This window comes from Pinus tabuliformis, chromosome 9 (assembly GCF_031772625.1).
Source record: "Pinus tabuliformis cultivar Carrire ecotype Pingquan chromosome 9, CPIR1, whole genome shotgun sequence".
Lineage (NCBI taxonomy): Eukaryota > Viridiplantae > Streptophyta > Pinopsida > Pinales > Pinaceae > Pinus > Pinus tabuliformis.
Genome location: NC_142307.1, coordinates 1,699,016,422 through 1,699,032,351, shown reverse-complemented (window position 1 = coordinate 1,699,032,351; position 15,930 = coordinate 1,699,016,422). Strand labels below are relative to the sequence as shown.

Genomic DNA, 15,930 nt, shown 5'->3' with positions numbered 1-15,930 from the left:
TTCCCATTTTCCTTATGCCTATACTCTGGTCAAAATTTGAGGACTCTTCACCAGAGGCATTGCATTTTTGCTCAATTTCAGGTTGTCACACCCTAGCAAAACCGAAGAAGTTGCGCTGAGAATTCTCAGTTACCAACTTTACATCTTGCAGATGGATTCCTCTGTTGACATTATCTAGTCAATGGCAAGAGAACATCAAAGCTAAAAGAGGAGTTTGGATATTTTAGTGAATGAGTTTTTCATATTTGCATTATGCCATATATACATCATTTATTACTACAGGATATAAAGACATGGAACAATTTAACATGCTTACTCATCAAAGGTGGCAACATATGCAGCTTAGGCAACATCTGTTGTATAAGAACCATAAATAGAGGAGAAAGCACTAGCGACATGGGCAAAGGCAGTATCTACCATAGGCATAGGCAATAGCACAGGCAGTTTTAATAATCATTTGAAGTTACCATTGATGGTCCAACAATATAGATATGAATGATTTTTACACGTTTGACCATCTGTTACTAGCTTTTTACACTTTTGACCATCTGTTACATTGGACCATCAAAAAATAACATGCTGGAATCCTAATCAGAATAGCAAAAAACTGGCCCATCATTTGTACACAGAAAAGGAACCGCTGAAATGCAAGGAGCAAGTTTTTGAAACGCACCTGGACCTGGACCTACGACGTTAGTGAACCTCAGGAATAACGTTCTTTGTTTCTCAGGAATAGCACTCTTTGTTTTTGTCCCCTGTACCATTTAATCTACTTTACAATGCTATTAAAAAATTCCAATCTACTCCTCTATCTAATCTCGACTATCGCAAAGATTGTTAATGTTGTGAACTTCCCAAAAATATCGGTGTCGACAAAAACATTTAAATATTGATAAATGGAAGGGAAAATATATTTTAAAAATTCTGGCGTGAAAAGTAAATGCCTCCCAACAATAAATTCTATATGTTTAGAAAATATTTTAAACAAAGCTGCTCTTTAATATCATAGATGCAGTTTCTAAAAATAGGTAATCTAATGCTTGTGATAAATGTCTCCCAATAATAAACTATGTTTATAAAATCTTCTAAACAAAGCTATTCTTTAATATCATAAATATCCCTCTTCGCTGCAGCACCATCCGCAACGTCTTCGCGCAGCACCATCCAGTGATTCAGTGATGGCACCAACACCTTTTTACCGGCGTCATAGCAACACTCTTTGCAGCAATATCGCGTCCAACCGGTGCCGCACCACATGCAACACCAAAAGTCACGTCGTGGCCAGACAAATACAACCCTAAACACAGAAACACGTCAAACAATTTTACAACAAATTGTAATACTGGACACGCATCAAACTATTTTACAACAAACTGTAACAAACTATTAGAATATTTTTCGGCAACCGCCATGGAGGAGGCTGAACTAAAAACAGATAATGAAACCCTTGCCATTCCAACTCTAGCAATTGCGAGAAAACTCAGAACACAGTCTTGGCCTCATGGTCGAAACCCTGGTCCAGAACCTAGAGATTATATGTCATATTATCGAAGGACCTCGCTTATAAAAGAAACCAGTTCCAAAAAAAGGGCGTGGCCTACCTGAGAACAATGACTCATAATTAAACTTGACGACCACCAAAATAAGGAAAGTCGACTGATAAAACCCTAGGTCTCAAATAGACTCGAACTTCCGCATGGTGACTACAAAGAAATTGCAGAAGAAAAATTAACAACAACAAAAAAAATTAGAGTTTTAACTGCATGCATGGTCACAATTCGAAACCTGGAGGAAATGAAATGATATTACTCACCTGAGAGAAATGTTTAGAGATTCCCCACTACCGACAAGTGCACACCTTGAAAGGAACAATTGTTACAAGCCGAAATCGAACGAGAAATAGAACCGCCATGCCAGAGTGAGAAACTATGGTTAGGGTAAATTTCGATAGCTACAAAGCTCAATCCGAGCAAATGGAATTAGTGAGGCGAGACTAGGTCTGGTAGTTACATCCAAAACAACCCTAATCCTTTCCAGCGATTGATCCGAACACCGAGAATGCGCACCGTGGAGATACAGATACATAAGGAGAACGATATGAATGAGCATTAACTAACGATCTAGGAATCTTGAGAGTTTTTAAAAGAGAGTCTAAAGCTCACCGATGTATTCACATTCTGTTAGACGATGCATACCAAATTAGTGTTCCATTTGAAAATTTTATTTTTAAATTGTAAAAAATGGCATTTATAAGATTATTTTTCATAATATGAATCATAGCTGGGTTGCGATAACAATAGCTAGAACCCTTCTAATCTATTAGCTATGTCTTTGGCTTTATCACGGAAGCGACAAGCACGACTACACGGGGAAGGACATGATATCAACGGTCTGGACGAGTGGCCAAGAGATGGGCCCACAAATTTATTTATAGAAAATTAATTACATTATATGAGGCTTGCATAATTTGGCACGTTGACGTGGTTCTCAAAGGTATTTATATCCTTGGCACGTTTTAACATTGTAAACACTTGTTCGTATTTATACATCGCCACTATGCACACCCTCACACCCTCGATTAGATGGGATGTAAGGAAATGATCTTTGGATCAGCGGGCTTGGGATCAATGTGTGGAGCTTTGTAAAGTTGTGTTATCATAAAGAACTTGAATGGCGCACTCTGCTACACGGAACGCCGAAAAACCGGTGCATTTGATTGTTCCTGAGAAATGTCGATGGGGATAGTTTCAGGGCTACCTCTCTGGTGATTAAATTTATCGTTAATTTTTTTTATACATCTATTCTAAGATTCAATTTCACACCTCATTTTGCAGTTGAGTTTTTCGACCACTATGATATTGTAACAGTTTTTCTTAACCTGGCTTCCTATTTTGTGTATTTGTATGGAACTTATCTCTATTCTGTAACGAAATTAAAAACTTTGAGCGTCCCTTTTGGAACTCATGGGTTTTCCCCTTTCTTGTATTGGTATAATTCATTATTAGCGTATCTTTCAGTCACGATGACCATGACTAGGACTTCATGCTTGCCAGAACAATCCTTCTCATACGGGTTTTTTTCTTTTTCTTTTTTCGCTCAGGGTTTTATTTTCTTTTCTTGCCAAAACCCTGAAACGAGTCGAGGTCTGCTCTATTGGGGTACAATTTTCTAAAAGGGTTGTTATTCTTCTAGTACTCTCTAACATTTACGTTTTGGTTTTGGTTTCATATGAGGAAAGGCATGTAATTGGGCATTTTTCTGTTATTGCTGAAACTGTCAAATTTGCATTTACATCTTACATTTCCCTTCAATGAGAAAATTCCAAACGACTCTGTTATTGCTATGTATATGTAATTAATGAATTAAGATCTCATTTTTATACAGCTTTATCTTTTAAGCTCAGATATAACACCATATAAATCATATTCAACGGGTAGATTATATTCATTCTTAGCCATGGGTGTAATGGTCTGAAATTTATTATTATGTTGTTGTTTATACTTGGCCATTAATTTTTATAATCTTGTTTTGTATATTATTTTGGCGCATTGTTTTCCCAGGGATTGTTTGCTTCAGCACTGTATTTTCGCTGAAAATTGTTCAATGAATAATCGCGTGCCTGATATTAGCTATATCTGAGTGAGTGGAGGGGTTGTGTCGCCCTACTAAAGAGTTTACAATTTTTTTGGTTAGTATTACAAAGTTTAACCTTTAATAGCCATTTACTTTGGTGTGAATTCACTGAACCAAAGTGTTCATTGTGTTGTTCTGCCCTGCCTCTTGAATAAATCGGTTTGTTTTTCCAGTTCATGTAATTAACTTGGTAGACGGAGAAAAACACAGAAAAACACCATGATTTAGCTATATATGGCAATTTCCTTTTTCACTTAGGTAGCTTCCCTCACGGACTTAATGACATTGGGTGGCTATGTGTAGGAGATTTATGGTGATATATTTGGTGAAATTATTCTGCAGAATATGTTAAGATTGTTTTGGACGACACACGATTATACATCAGAGCATATTAAAACCCTGCGCGGCTCTGCCAAAGCTTCGAAGAAAAAACCCTAACAGTAAGACTTCTAACGGGGATAACAATACATACCTTTCGATCAAGGAAATGAAGAAACTTAAGGGGTTTTCCATCAAATTTCAGATAGACAGAGCCAACCACGGTCTTCACGGTCTGCTCCACTGTATCGACGCCGGGCTTCACAGGTCCTGCGTTCTCCTTGGCAGAGAAAGGAAAACAGTTGCACAATACCAGCGCTGCATCCATTACTTTGAGGTTGAGCTTATGCATCCATTTGCTTTGAGGTTGAGCTTATGTTTGTTGCATCCATTGCTTTGAGGTTGAGCTTATGCATCCATTGATTTGAGGTTGAGCTTATGTTTGCTGGGTGGGACGATAGAACCCAAGAGATGGTTTAAAGAAAGAATCAACCCCAGGCTAGGATGGATGCTAGGATTGATAAGAAATCAACTTGCTCGCCTGCAGATAGCACCAGAGCTGCCGCATGCAGATAGCCCACTAGAGCTTCCACATGCAGATAGCCATGTGGCAGTAAATTCTCTGAAGTTCGTGTCAGTGAATTATATTTAGTTTGGATATAAAAATCTTCAGTGAATTATATTTAGTTTGGATATAAAAATCTTTTGCACCAGAATATTTAGTTTGGATATAAAAATCTTTTGCACCAGAAAACTTTGGATAGCAGAAAAGTTGAATATCTTTTGCACCTGAAAACTTTGGATATCAGAAAAGTTTGCCGCAACCTGGGTTTGTATAAAACACCTGACTTTGGATAAAATAGTGTTGCCCCAACCTTGCTGTATTGGGGCACGTGAAGTTTCCAATAACGGGTGGAATGTTTTATCGCTCAAAAAACTTTCATTAAAATGGAAATGAATTAACTGGCAAACATAAAACTTTGGTTAAATTTACATAGGCACTAAAAAATTTGGGTCAAAAAATAAACTAATTGCTGGTCAATGATCGATCGCTATAATAAGAACAATGCTCAATAAAACAGAAATATGATCTAATGTAGATCAAACTCTATTCAAGATATTGACTAGTGGTCCTATGTATATCGTTGCCACTAGATTTAACAATATGTATGGGGTTATTTTGATTTCCACGTTGAAAGAATGTTCAAAACAATTGAAGAAAAAATTTTATGATACATTGTAAGAACAATAGAATATGATATACTATACTTGAGAATTAATAACAATCTTTTAGTTGGATACATTGACATTGATTTTGCAAGTAGAATAGATGATAGGAAGACTATGTTGAGATATGTTTTCCAACTCGATTCACGGATGGATTTATGGGTAATCTATAAACAATCCATTTCCATAATCCAATTAGTAAAATAAAAATATGTAACAACTAGAACAACAAATTTTTGAGTATTTAGGTATCTATAGTATTGAATGAGATACAACAAAAACGAGAGATACTCAACATTAAATCTATCAAAGAACCAAGTTTATCATAGAAATTTTAAGTGTATTGATATGAGACCTCACTTTCCATATAGAGATTGGAAACAATGCAAAAATGTACTTCGAAACTTGTAATTTGAAATATCAATTAATTAACATATTCACAAATCCATTGGAAAAAGATATATTAGAATTTCATAAACAAAATTTAAATGTAAATTAGCAATAATAGTCATAATTAAGAAACAAAATTAAATATAATTACACCCAAATTGCTCATAGTTTTTTATAGTTTCGGTCTAGTTTTAATAAAAAACTAACTTTAAAGAGAATTGAGTATGTGTGCATACCCTAAATTAGTATTGCTATTATGAGAACACCAATATTTCTCCAGAAAATTTTGTACTCATTTATTTTTTATTCTCAATCAATTCATGGAAATTGAATTTCTAAACAACAACCCTATATATTTTTCCATAAAATTTCCATATGTATATATATGTCCTTTTTCATCGTATCATTTTCAACGTTTATGATTAGCTTTTGATCTTCTAGACTGTGTTTATGATTAGCTTTTGATCTTCTAGACTGTGTTTCGGTAAATAGAGAGCTGTTCCCATTTTTCAACGTGCATTTTCTGTATCCTTTCGATCCATGAGAATCGTATGTTATAAGGTGCATGATATATAATATTTTTTTAAAATAAAATGGATTAACGGTTTCCAAAACTAATACTAGAAAAAGGTCGAAACCGGTTATATTTTATAGTGTTTAAGAAGCTCCCAACCAGGTGATGTTTGATATTTTTGGAAAGTAACTTCGTGTTCACTTCCTTAAAACTCCTTAATAGAGTCTCATAGCTGACTATATGAGAGCCGAGTGTCGTCGAACACTGTATCTACATAATATCACCTAGGGAAAACATTTGGACATTATATAGTATCCATAATAATATCTAAACAAACTTAAGTTTTGCCGAACACTGTGCCCATTGGAAGGTCTGAAAATGCGAGTGTAGATTGTAATGTTTGTAGTTTAATACTATACAAAATATTTAATATTAAATATAACCAATGAAAACATTTAAATGGCTAACAAATTTGAATAGTATTAAAATATTTATCTGTTTATATATTTCAAATTGAAAAAAAAAATTGGATTAATATTTTATTTCTATTTATTTTTTTAAATAAAAATATTTGTTATATATATATATATATATATTAAAAACTATGTAACAAGAGGTTTAATTATGGAGATTTATTCTTACTTTTATCTTAAATATTTTTAATTTGTAAATATGGTTTATTATACTATCATGGCTTATTAATATCATATGCTCAAAAAATCGTAATTCATATTTATATGAACATGATTCATATTTATATGATACATGTTTATATAGTATTCTAAAAAGACAGAAAATAGATAACTACTCTTCAAATAAATCTAGACTTTTAGTTTGTGATGACTATTAACAATATTCTAAAACATTTTATTGAAATTAAATCTCTACCAACGATTTAATATTTATTGATAATTAAGATTAAAATTAATAAACAACATCATTTATAAAATAAAAAGTAATTGTAAAAGTTAAACATTATGATTCAAATAATCTTTATTAAATTTATTATACATTTTAAGCATTTTTAATTTGATTTTATTTAGTTGTGTGACGACTTCACTTTAAAAAAATATATAAATTATAATTAATTAATTTTGTTTCACTTTAAAAAAAATATAAATTATAATTAATTAATAATAAATTATAATTAATTAATAATAAATTATAAATAATTTATTTTTAATATTTTAAATTGAATTTTACTATTAATTTTAAAATTAAAATAATTTTATTTATATTTTTTATTCTTATTTATTAAAAATATAAAATATTAAGAAAACTCTAGAATAGTATATAATTTATCAAGCTTTGTGTTTTGAGAGATGACTTGTAAATAGATGATTTGCACTAGGCATACCTTAAGAAAATATTATCTATATCAATTTAAAATGATTATTCCAAAATTTTTATATATTAAAAATATATCAATTTAAAAGGATTATTCATAAATTATATATATATATATATATAATTTTTAAATTTTTAAAAATACATATTAATATATAGATATATTATTTTCAAATTAAGGAAAATGTTAGGATTTAATATTTACAAGTAGGTTATTTTTTAAAGCACTTTCTAAAAGGAAAATCACTAATTTTTTTTTTTAAATGATTCACACTATTGTTATAGTATAAAATATTTAAAAAATTAATTTTTTTACTAAATTATCACCAAATATTTTATAAATTTCATATTATGGATTGTTCGGATTACCAGGGTTTTTAAATTTTAAAACAATTTTTCATCTTTAAAATTTCTTATTTTAAGATAACAAAATTTTATTATTCATAGTCATTGAAATCACTTTCTTTGAATTTTTTTCCTGGACTTCAATGATATTCTTCTCACCTCCACTTTATCGAGCATTCATAAATCACATTTATTGTGTTAAACCAAGGAAGAATTTTTCCTTTAATTTATGAGCTCTTTAATAATGAAATTCAACTTGTTTCCAAAACTTTGTGGGTATTTTCCTCGTCTTGGTACTGGACCAAATTTTTAGTTTTAAGGACATTCTTATATATATGGATTTTATGTACAATTTACCATTCTAGAAAAACTCTAAAATACAATGATCTATATGTCCCTATCCCTAGTATGGATTAGACTCTTGCCTATCCCGAGTATGGTTGAGTGTAACACCCCAAACTACATAGAAAATTGTTATGGTTACTAAATTTTACTTATTACTTTAGATTTTTACTATATTAGATTTTTAATTTATTTTTGAATGATAAATCACTGAGGGTGAGAAGCCAGGATATATTTTCTTGCAAGATTAATGAAAAATTGAGAGTAAAGTATTTTTAACAAGAACAGAAAGAAACAATTATTAACCTCCAAAAAACAATTAATTAAAAGAAGCATTTACTCATCTGCTCCCTCAAGTGGAGGAGGGGAGACAAATATGAGGGAGTCAAAGAAAGGGAACAGAAAAGGTTACCCAGTTCTCCTTGAGTTGGGTGAAATAAAACAGTGGGAAAAACACGAATACAGTCAGAAAGGTACAGGGCTTGAGGTTGGACCGTGAGTCGTGAAGACCAAGGTACTTGACTGTAGCAAACTAAATTGAGTGTGTAGAGGAGGAAGTGCTCAGGGGAGAGTCTAGATGTAATTTCCAAACTCATGGCTGGGTGGTGAGACCTTCCAAGCAGGAAGAAAAGTTACATATTTACAAATCTCTGAACAGATAAGTGGTCTAAAACTACCTTTAAGGATGTAAATAAAAAATGGGAATATCAGCTTTGTAAAAAGAGTTAAATTATATACAACTAGCTGTATATTATACATGCTATAGAGCTGTTTGTAATCTAAATAGAGGATCAAAGAAAGTAACTAGAATATGCATATCATTCTAGTAGAAAGATCAATTTGAAGAAAAATAGACAGAGAATATCATAGACATTGTAACAAGAAGAATTATTGATTTATGCATTTTGTATAATTTATTAACCAAGTACTTATTATAAGAAATGCCAGTCCTTCTATGCCGAGAATAATTTCATTGAAAAGAAATACTTGATACTTTGATATTTGATTATTCAAACAAACAATTTCTGGAAGAACGTACTACGTAACAAGTAGTAATACATTAGGATAATGAATACAAATCTTCTTGGAAAAACATCGACAAAAAGGAAGAAGTAAACTTCGGCATGCAAACATTTTCCAAGTACAAAAATTAAACCTTCTACCAGTTCTTGTAAATGAAGGGTTTCAACAATTTAGCAATTGGATTCTAGATTGGAAGAAATATAACAAAACCATTTTCATATTATTAAAATAACAATTGTAAACCACAATTCAAAGTACAGTCAATAGTTCTAGTTCAACTTTAGTATCCTTTTAGTTTCAAAGGAAATAAATACATCTTAAGCCTTGACTACAGAGAATCGTAAAATTTGTGCCTAAACATCTAACTCTAGCATTCTCCAACAGAAAACCTAAGTAACTTAAATCTCGGTGGATATGCTAATACTATGCCATAAAGGATGGGATGTAGCAGGCTCACAAAAGATTTCCCGAAACCCTTCATTTAAAAGCTAAGGTTATAGACCCGTGGTATCTTAGCCATTGCCCAAAATTCGAGACGCATTCCCAAAGAAACTTGATCTAAACACCTAAAGAAATTAGTAAGAAATTCTGTTTCCAACCTGTAAAGATTGACGAGGACCCATGAGTGGTAAGCACACAAACAAAGCCTTCACAGTCACGACCATCATAAGGCCAATGTGAGTTAATACCTGCACCATGCACATAACCAGTTTCGTAAACCATTGTGACAAAGACCAAATAAGAACTCCATCAAGAATAAAGGATAAAACATAGAGAAAGATGATAGCGAATACCTGGAAGTGGGTAGTTCTTGTGAATGGCAGTCTGCCTGTAACAATCGCACCCAAATTTAGCAAATTAAAGTTTAAATATTGGCAAAACTAATTAAGACTAAAAACTAAATCTATGGCTCACCTTTCTGTGGTTGATGACCATCCAGGTTGCCCTCCTCAGCATGGGAAAGACAACGAAAGGCCCTTGTGTAGTTGGGAAAGCAGTCAAAACCCCAAGCGGAGTGAGCTTCCGAAGCAAAACACATAAAAAAGCAACACAAAACATAATGACAACGAGAAATCGAATGCGACAAAGTACCTCTTGGAGTGGGAAGAGTATATTTCTCCATGGAACCAAATGAAATGAAACAAAACCCTCGTAAGGTAGCGGAAGACTGAATTAGTTGTAGAGCAATAAACCTAGAACTCAACCTCACCAAATGAACCATCGGACATCCAATTGCGAGAGAAGCTGTTATGAGGCTAAACCCTAGCTTCTCCAAGTCGTCGAATCGCCAACCCCAGATCGGTGGGGGTAGATCCATCCAGTTGTCGCATGCGAGCAAATCCCTCTGGTAAGTACATGTAGAGGAATTAACCATGTTTGTACCGTATATGTATAGCGCTACTAAAATATAAATAAATAGATTATTTATATGGGTCAACTCAAGGCCTATTCACGTGATTCATAAATGGTGGATTAGCTTGAACCGTAGATTGACATGTATCATTCCCTGGGGTAAGATGTACATTAAATAAAAGCGATACATGGTGATGAGCATGGTAAAAGGTAAGGTCCAAAATAAATCTCGGATCACGAATATGGGATAAGTTAAGGTCCTTAGTAAAGCTTACCATCATAGTAATTTTTCTTTATATTATTAATAGAATGTAAGTGATAAGTGTTACAAATTCCATCAGAGTTGAGGTTCGTACACTGATACTTTTGGGAAATCTGTGTAGATCTAAATGTGATATAATAAACAACTAAGTAAATGTGATTGTAAACATAAAGACCGGCATCAAGAAGACAAGAGTAGAATGAAGAGGAGTCCTAGGCCAATGAACCAGCGATTGAGACAATATGTGGAAGCCAACCCTAACATATGGATACAATTGGGAGAAGAATCTCACCAAGGCAATGTTGTCATACTCGAAACCTTCCAACAATTGTGAGCTAAGATGATAAATTTAAGAACAGATAATGAACGATTACGACAAGAACAAGAGAGCATTCTTAAAAGTCTATCTAATCGACAGAACCAACAAGAATTCGATGCCAGTGTCGAGGATAGAGAGAAAACCCCAACAGCCCATCATGGAGAAGATAATGCTGAGTCGAAAGAATGACACGGGGAAGATGAAGAAGGACATTTGGACAATGTATCCAAACAATGCAGGACAAAAAGATAGAAATTTAAGTTACATGGGGATTTTAAAAAGATAAAATCGTCACTCTTCGAAGGGGAATCTGAAGAGGTAGTGGAAGCTTGGCTAATTGACATGAGTAAATACTTTCATATTTATGACTAAACTGATAAACTTAAAGAAAATGTGGAAGTTTATCAGTTAAGGGGTAAAGATACTCTTTGGTGGGAAGAAATCAAAATGGTAAGAAAATTTGACGAAGAATAGGTCACGTGGAAGGAATTTCAAAAGCATTTCAATGACAAGTATTTAACTGAATGCTATTATGATGAAAAATTAAAGGAATTTTATGAATTAAGACTAGGAACTTTGACCATGGATGAATATGTAAAATGATTCACCTCCTTACTACGATATGTACCATATATGCAAGAATAAAAAGGCCAAGATTCAATGTTTCATTAGTATACTACCCAGTTTTATGAAAGAAAAACTTGAGTTTGATTACCCAAGAACCATGGATGATGTAGTGTGAAAGCCCGCATCTGCTACCAGCAAATGAAACAAAAAAGTGAGGGGCCTAAAGGAGGACTGAGTAAATGGGGGAGGAATCTACCCCCTAGTAGACAGACAAGGATTGCTAATGACGACAATATACAACAAAAGCCCTTCAATAGATTTCCAGCAAGGAACAAGTCCAAGGTTGCCTACTCAAAAAATATATAGATGGAAGGGGTTAATAAATCTGTTAAATGATCAGTAGCCAAAATAGTCTTTGCAATGTTGGGGATGCGGAGAACCCCATTACTACAAAAACTCTCTGCATAAAGCAAGGACGGAACAACTCTCAAATATGCAAGAATCTTCCACTATTGGGGAGGTTGCCAGGAGTATTTCCAGAATTAATGTTGCTCTGGATGACCATTAAGACCCATCAAGAGGAATACTAGCCCACAATGATTGAGAGTGATGGTATGATTTCTAATCAACCTGTCTTTGTTTTGTTTGATCCCAGTGCTAGTCTAAGCTATGTTATTCCTTAGGTTGTAGAGAGTTGTCAACTGCAGAGAAATAAATTTCAAAAACCTTGGTTAGTGAATTACCCATTGAGGCCAAAACAAGGGTAACTGTAAAGGTAGAATGTTGTCTTAGCACATTTTCAGGACAACCAAGCATTGTGGACCTTAATATACTCCCTTTGGGTTCATACAAAATTCTAATACGGATGGATTGGGTGGAAGGACATTGGTCCCTAGTTGATTGTAAGGAGAAAACTGTAAGTTATATCACTGAGTCAGGGAAAAGAAAGGAATTACAAGGAATCAAGAAAAATATTAAGTTGTGTCCTATTACTGCTAGTCAACTAGGAAAATGTATTAGGAAAGGTTGTCAGATTTATGCAGTCCAGGTAGGATACACAAACTCCAAAAGTAAAATGACTTCCTTGGAAAATATCAATGTTATTCAGGAATTTGTTGATGTATTCCTTGAATCCATTCCTGGATTACCACCTAAGCGTGATATCAATTTCACCATTGAATTGGTTCCAGGTGTAGCCCCTGTATCCAAAGCCCCTTATTGCATGAGCATACCTGAGTTAACAGAACTCAAAATATAGCTTCAGGAACTTCTGGATAAAGGTTATATCCACCCCAGCATGTCTCCTTGGGGAGACCCCGTATTGTTCATATGGAAGAAAGACAAAACTTTGAGATTATGCATTGATTATCATCAGTTGAATAAACTAACTATCAAAGATAAATATCCTTTGCAACGTAATGACAGTTTATTTGATCAAGTGCAGGGAGCTAGAGTATTCTCAAAAAATGATCTGAGGTCCGGCTACCACCAGATAAGTATAAAGGAGCAAGATATTTGTAAAAATGCCTTCTGAACTCATTATGGTCATTAATATTTCGTGGTGTTGCCATTCATACTCACAAATGCCCCAACTACTTTTATGAGTCTGATGCACGGCATTTTTCAGCGATATTTAGATAAATTTGTACTGAATTTTGTTGACGACATTTTAATTTATTCCAAGAATTAGGAGGAGCATGAGAAGCATCTGAGGATAGTGTTGGAAATTCTTTGAGAAAATCAATTATACACTAAATATAGCAAGTGTCACTTTCTCAAAAGTCAGATACAATATTTGGGTCACATTATATTAGCAGAGGAAATAGCAGTGGATCTAGAAAAGATTAAAACTATTATGGAATGGGCCACCGAGATGAATGTTGCTGATATCGTATCATTATTGGGCTTGGTTGGTTACTACCGTCATTTCATTGAGGGATTTTCGAAAATTACTTTTCCAATGACCTCATTACAAAATAAAGGACGTAGCTTTCGATGGACAACTGAATGTCAGCAAAGATTTGAAAGATTAAAACATCTACTCACCATTGCACCTGTGCTAAGGGTATCAGATCCAGAAAAATATTTTGTGGTTTGCACGGATGCAAGTAAAGAAGGTGGTGGTGGAGTGTTGACACGGGAAGGAAAAGTTATTGCCTACGAATCACATAAATTAAAAGAATATGAGCAACAATATTTTGCTTATGATCTTGAATTGACAGCAACAATGCATGCACTTAAAATGTGGAACCACTATCTATTGGGGAAGAAATTTTTGTTATTAATGAATCACAAATTTTTGTTATTAATGAATCACACCAGCCATACAAATTTCTTTAACCAATCTAGTTTAAATGCTCAGCAAGCTAGATGGACAACATTTTTGAGTGAATTCGATTTCTAATTGAAACACCTTAAATGGAAAGAAAATCTAGTGACTAACACATTAAGCAGAAAATTACATTGTATTTATGAAATTCAATTCAGTCAAGTGCGATCAAATATTCCTAAGATAATTAAGGAAGCCTCCCTTAAGGACCCAGAATATGCTTTCCTTTAGCAGCATGCAAGAGAAGCTCAATTGAAGGGGGAAACATCATATTATGAAATAAATTCAGATAAAATACTCACCTTCAAAAACCAAGTATATGTTCCTAATCAAAATTCCCTCAAACAATTGATATTTGATGAATTTCATAGGAAACCGTATGATTCCCACCCAGGATACCTGAAGATATTTTCTGCCTTCAAGAGAGGTTATTTTTGGCCCATATTAAATAAATATGTCACTGAGTACATATCCAAATGTTTGGAGTGTCAGTTGGTGAAGGCAGAGCATCAACATCCTACTGGGTTACTGTAACCTTTTCCCATTCCAGAGTGGAAATGGGAGACAATTTCTCTAGACTTCATCACTGGGTTACCTGGCACTAAGAAGCAGCATGAATCAATTATAGTTATGGTGGACAAGCTAAGAAAAACTGCTCATTTTATACCTGTGAAATCCACTTTAAAAACCATGGAAATTACAGACATATTTATGAAGGAGATTTTCCGTCTACATGAAATACGCAAGGTGGTAATTTCTGATAGGGATGTAAAATTTACACCCACATTTAGGAAAACAATCCTTTCCAGGTTGGGTACCCAGATCCAATTTAGTACCACCTATTATCCTCAGACGGATGGTCAAACTGAACGAGTGAATCAAGTTTTGGAGGAGACGTTACGGATGTTTGTGATTCAACAACCACAAAAGTGGGAATATTACCTCCATCTAGTGGAATTTTCTTACAATAATGGGCATCATGAATCACTAGGAATTATTCCCTTTGAGGTGTTGTATGAAAGAAGGTGTAGGGTGCCCATAGATTGGAATAGTCCAGTCAATAAACTAGCCTTATGTTGTGACATGTTAGCAGAAATGGAGGAGACTGCTAAGAAGGTTCGTCAAAATCTAAGAGCTACCCACGATAGACAAAAGATTTATGCAGATAAAAAAATGATATACAAATAATTCCATTTGGGGGACCATGTATACCTAAGGGTCAAGCCCCAAAAAAGCTCCTTACAATGGAGGGGTTGTGCTAAGTTAGCACCTCGGTACTATGGGCCTTTTTTTGTCTTAGAATGGATTGGGCCTGTAGCATACAAGCTCGCATTACCAAGCCATATCCAGGTCCACAATGTTTTCCATGTTTCCTTGCTAAAAACATATGTGTACAACCCTCAACATATAATTAACTGGGAAAATATACAGGTAATAAGTTATTAGAATATATGACTTCTAAATTAACTGTTTTGGGAAAGTTTTGATGACAATTGTATATGTGCAGGTCGAACTGGAAGGAGAGTTTCTAGAAGAACCTCTTCATATTCTCGATTAGAGAGAAACCACCTTGCAAAAATGAGCCATCACCTAGGTTAAAGTGCAATGGAAGCACTTTGGCCCGGAAGAGGCCACCTGGGAAGAAGAGGAATTCATGTGAAAAGCTTATCCGGCATTATTTTCATAAGTCAAAAAGAACACTAGGGACGGTGTTCCTTACATTGGGGGGGCGGATGTAACACCCCAAACTGCATAGACAATTACTGTGGTTACTAAGTTTTACTAATTACTTTAGCTTTTTACTGTATTAGCTTTTTAATTTATTTTTGAATGATAAATGACTGAGGTTGAGAGGCTAGGATATATTTTGTTACCTGATTAATGAATAATTAGGAGTTAAAGTATTTTTAACAAGAACTGAAAAAAACAATTGTTGACCTCCAAAAAACAGTTAAATAAAA

At 33.9% G+C, this 15,930-nt stretch overlaps 1 protein-coding gene across 1 annotated transcript; it reads right to left on the bottom strand.

Moving 5' to 3' along the window:
• Positions 1-342: 342 nt before the first annotated feature.
• Positions 343-4,279, bottom strand: LOC149155422 (REF/SRPP-like protein At2g47780). The gene is made up of 4 exons (XM_089444423.1): positions 4,106-4,279; positions 1,200-1,358; positions 674-755; positions 343-413 (listed from the first exon to the last, which is right to left on the bottom strand). Exons 1-4 carry the CDS (start codon positions 4,277-4,279, stop codon positions 343-345), a joined length of 486 nt encoding a protein of 161 aa, XP_089300549.1.
• Between the last annotated feature and the right edge of the window lie 11,651 nt (positions 4,280-15,930).

Bases quoted from the DNA above. Each gene is read 5' to 3' on its own strand.
- LOC149155422 (XM_089444423.1), bottom strand. From the start codon at position 4,279: ATGGATGCAGCGCTGGTATTGTGCAACTGTTTTCCTTTCTCTGCCAAG. The intron at 1,359-4,105 runs GTATGTATTGTT...GTTGTAAAATAG, and splicing joins TTCATTTCCTTGATCGAAAG to TTTGATGCGTGTCCAGTATT. The intron at 756-1,199 runs GTAAAAAGGTGT...TAAATGGTACAG, and splicing joins AGAGTGTTGCTATGACGCCG to GGGACAAAAACAAAGAGTGC.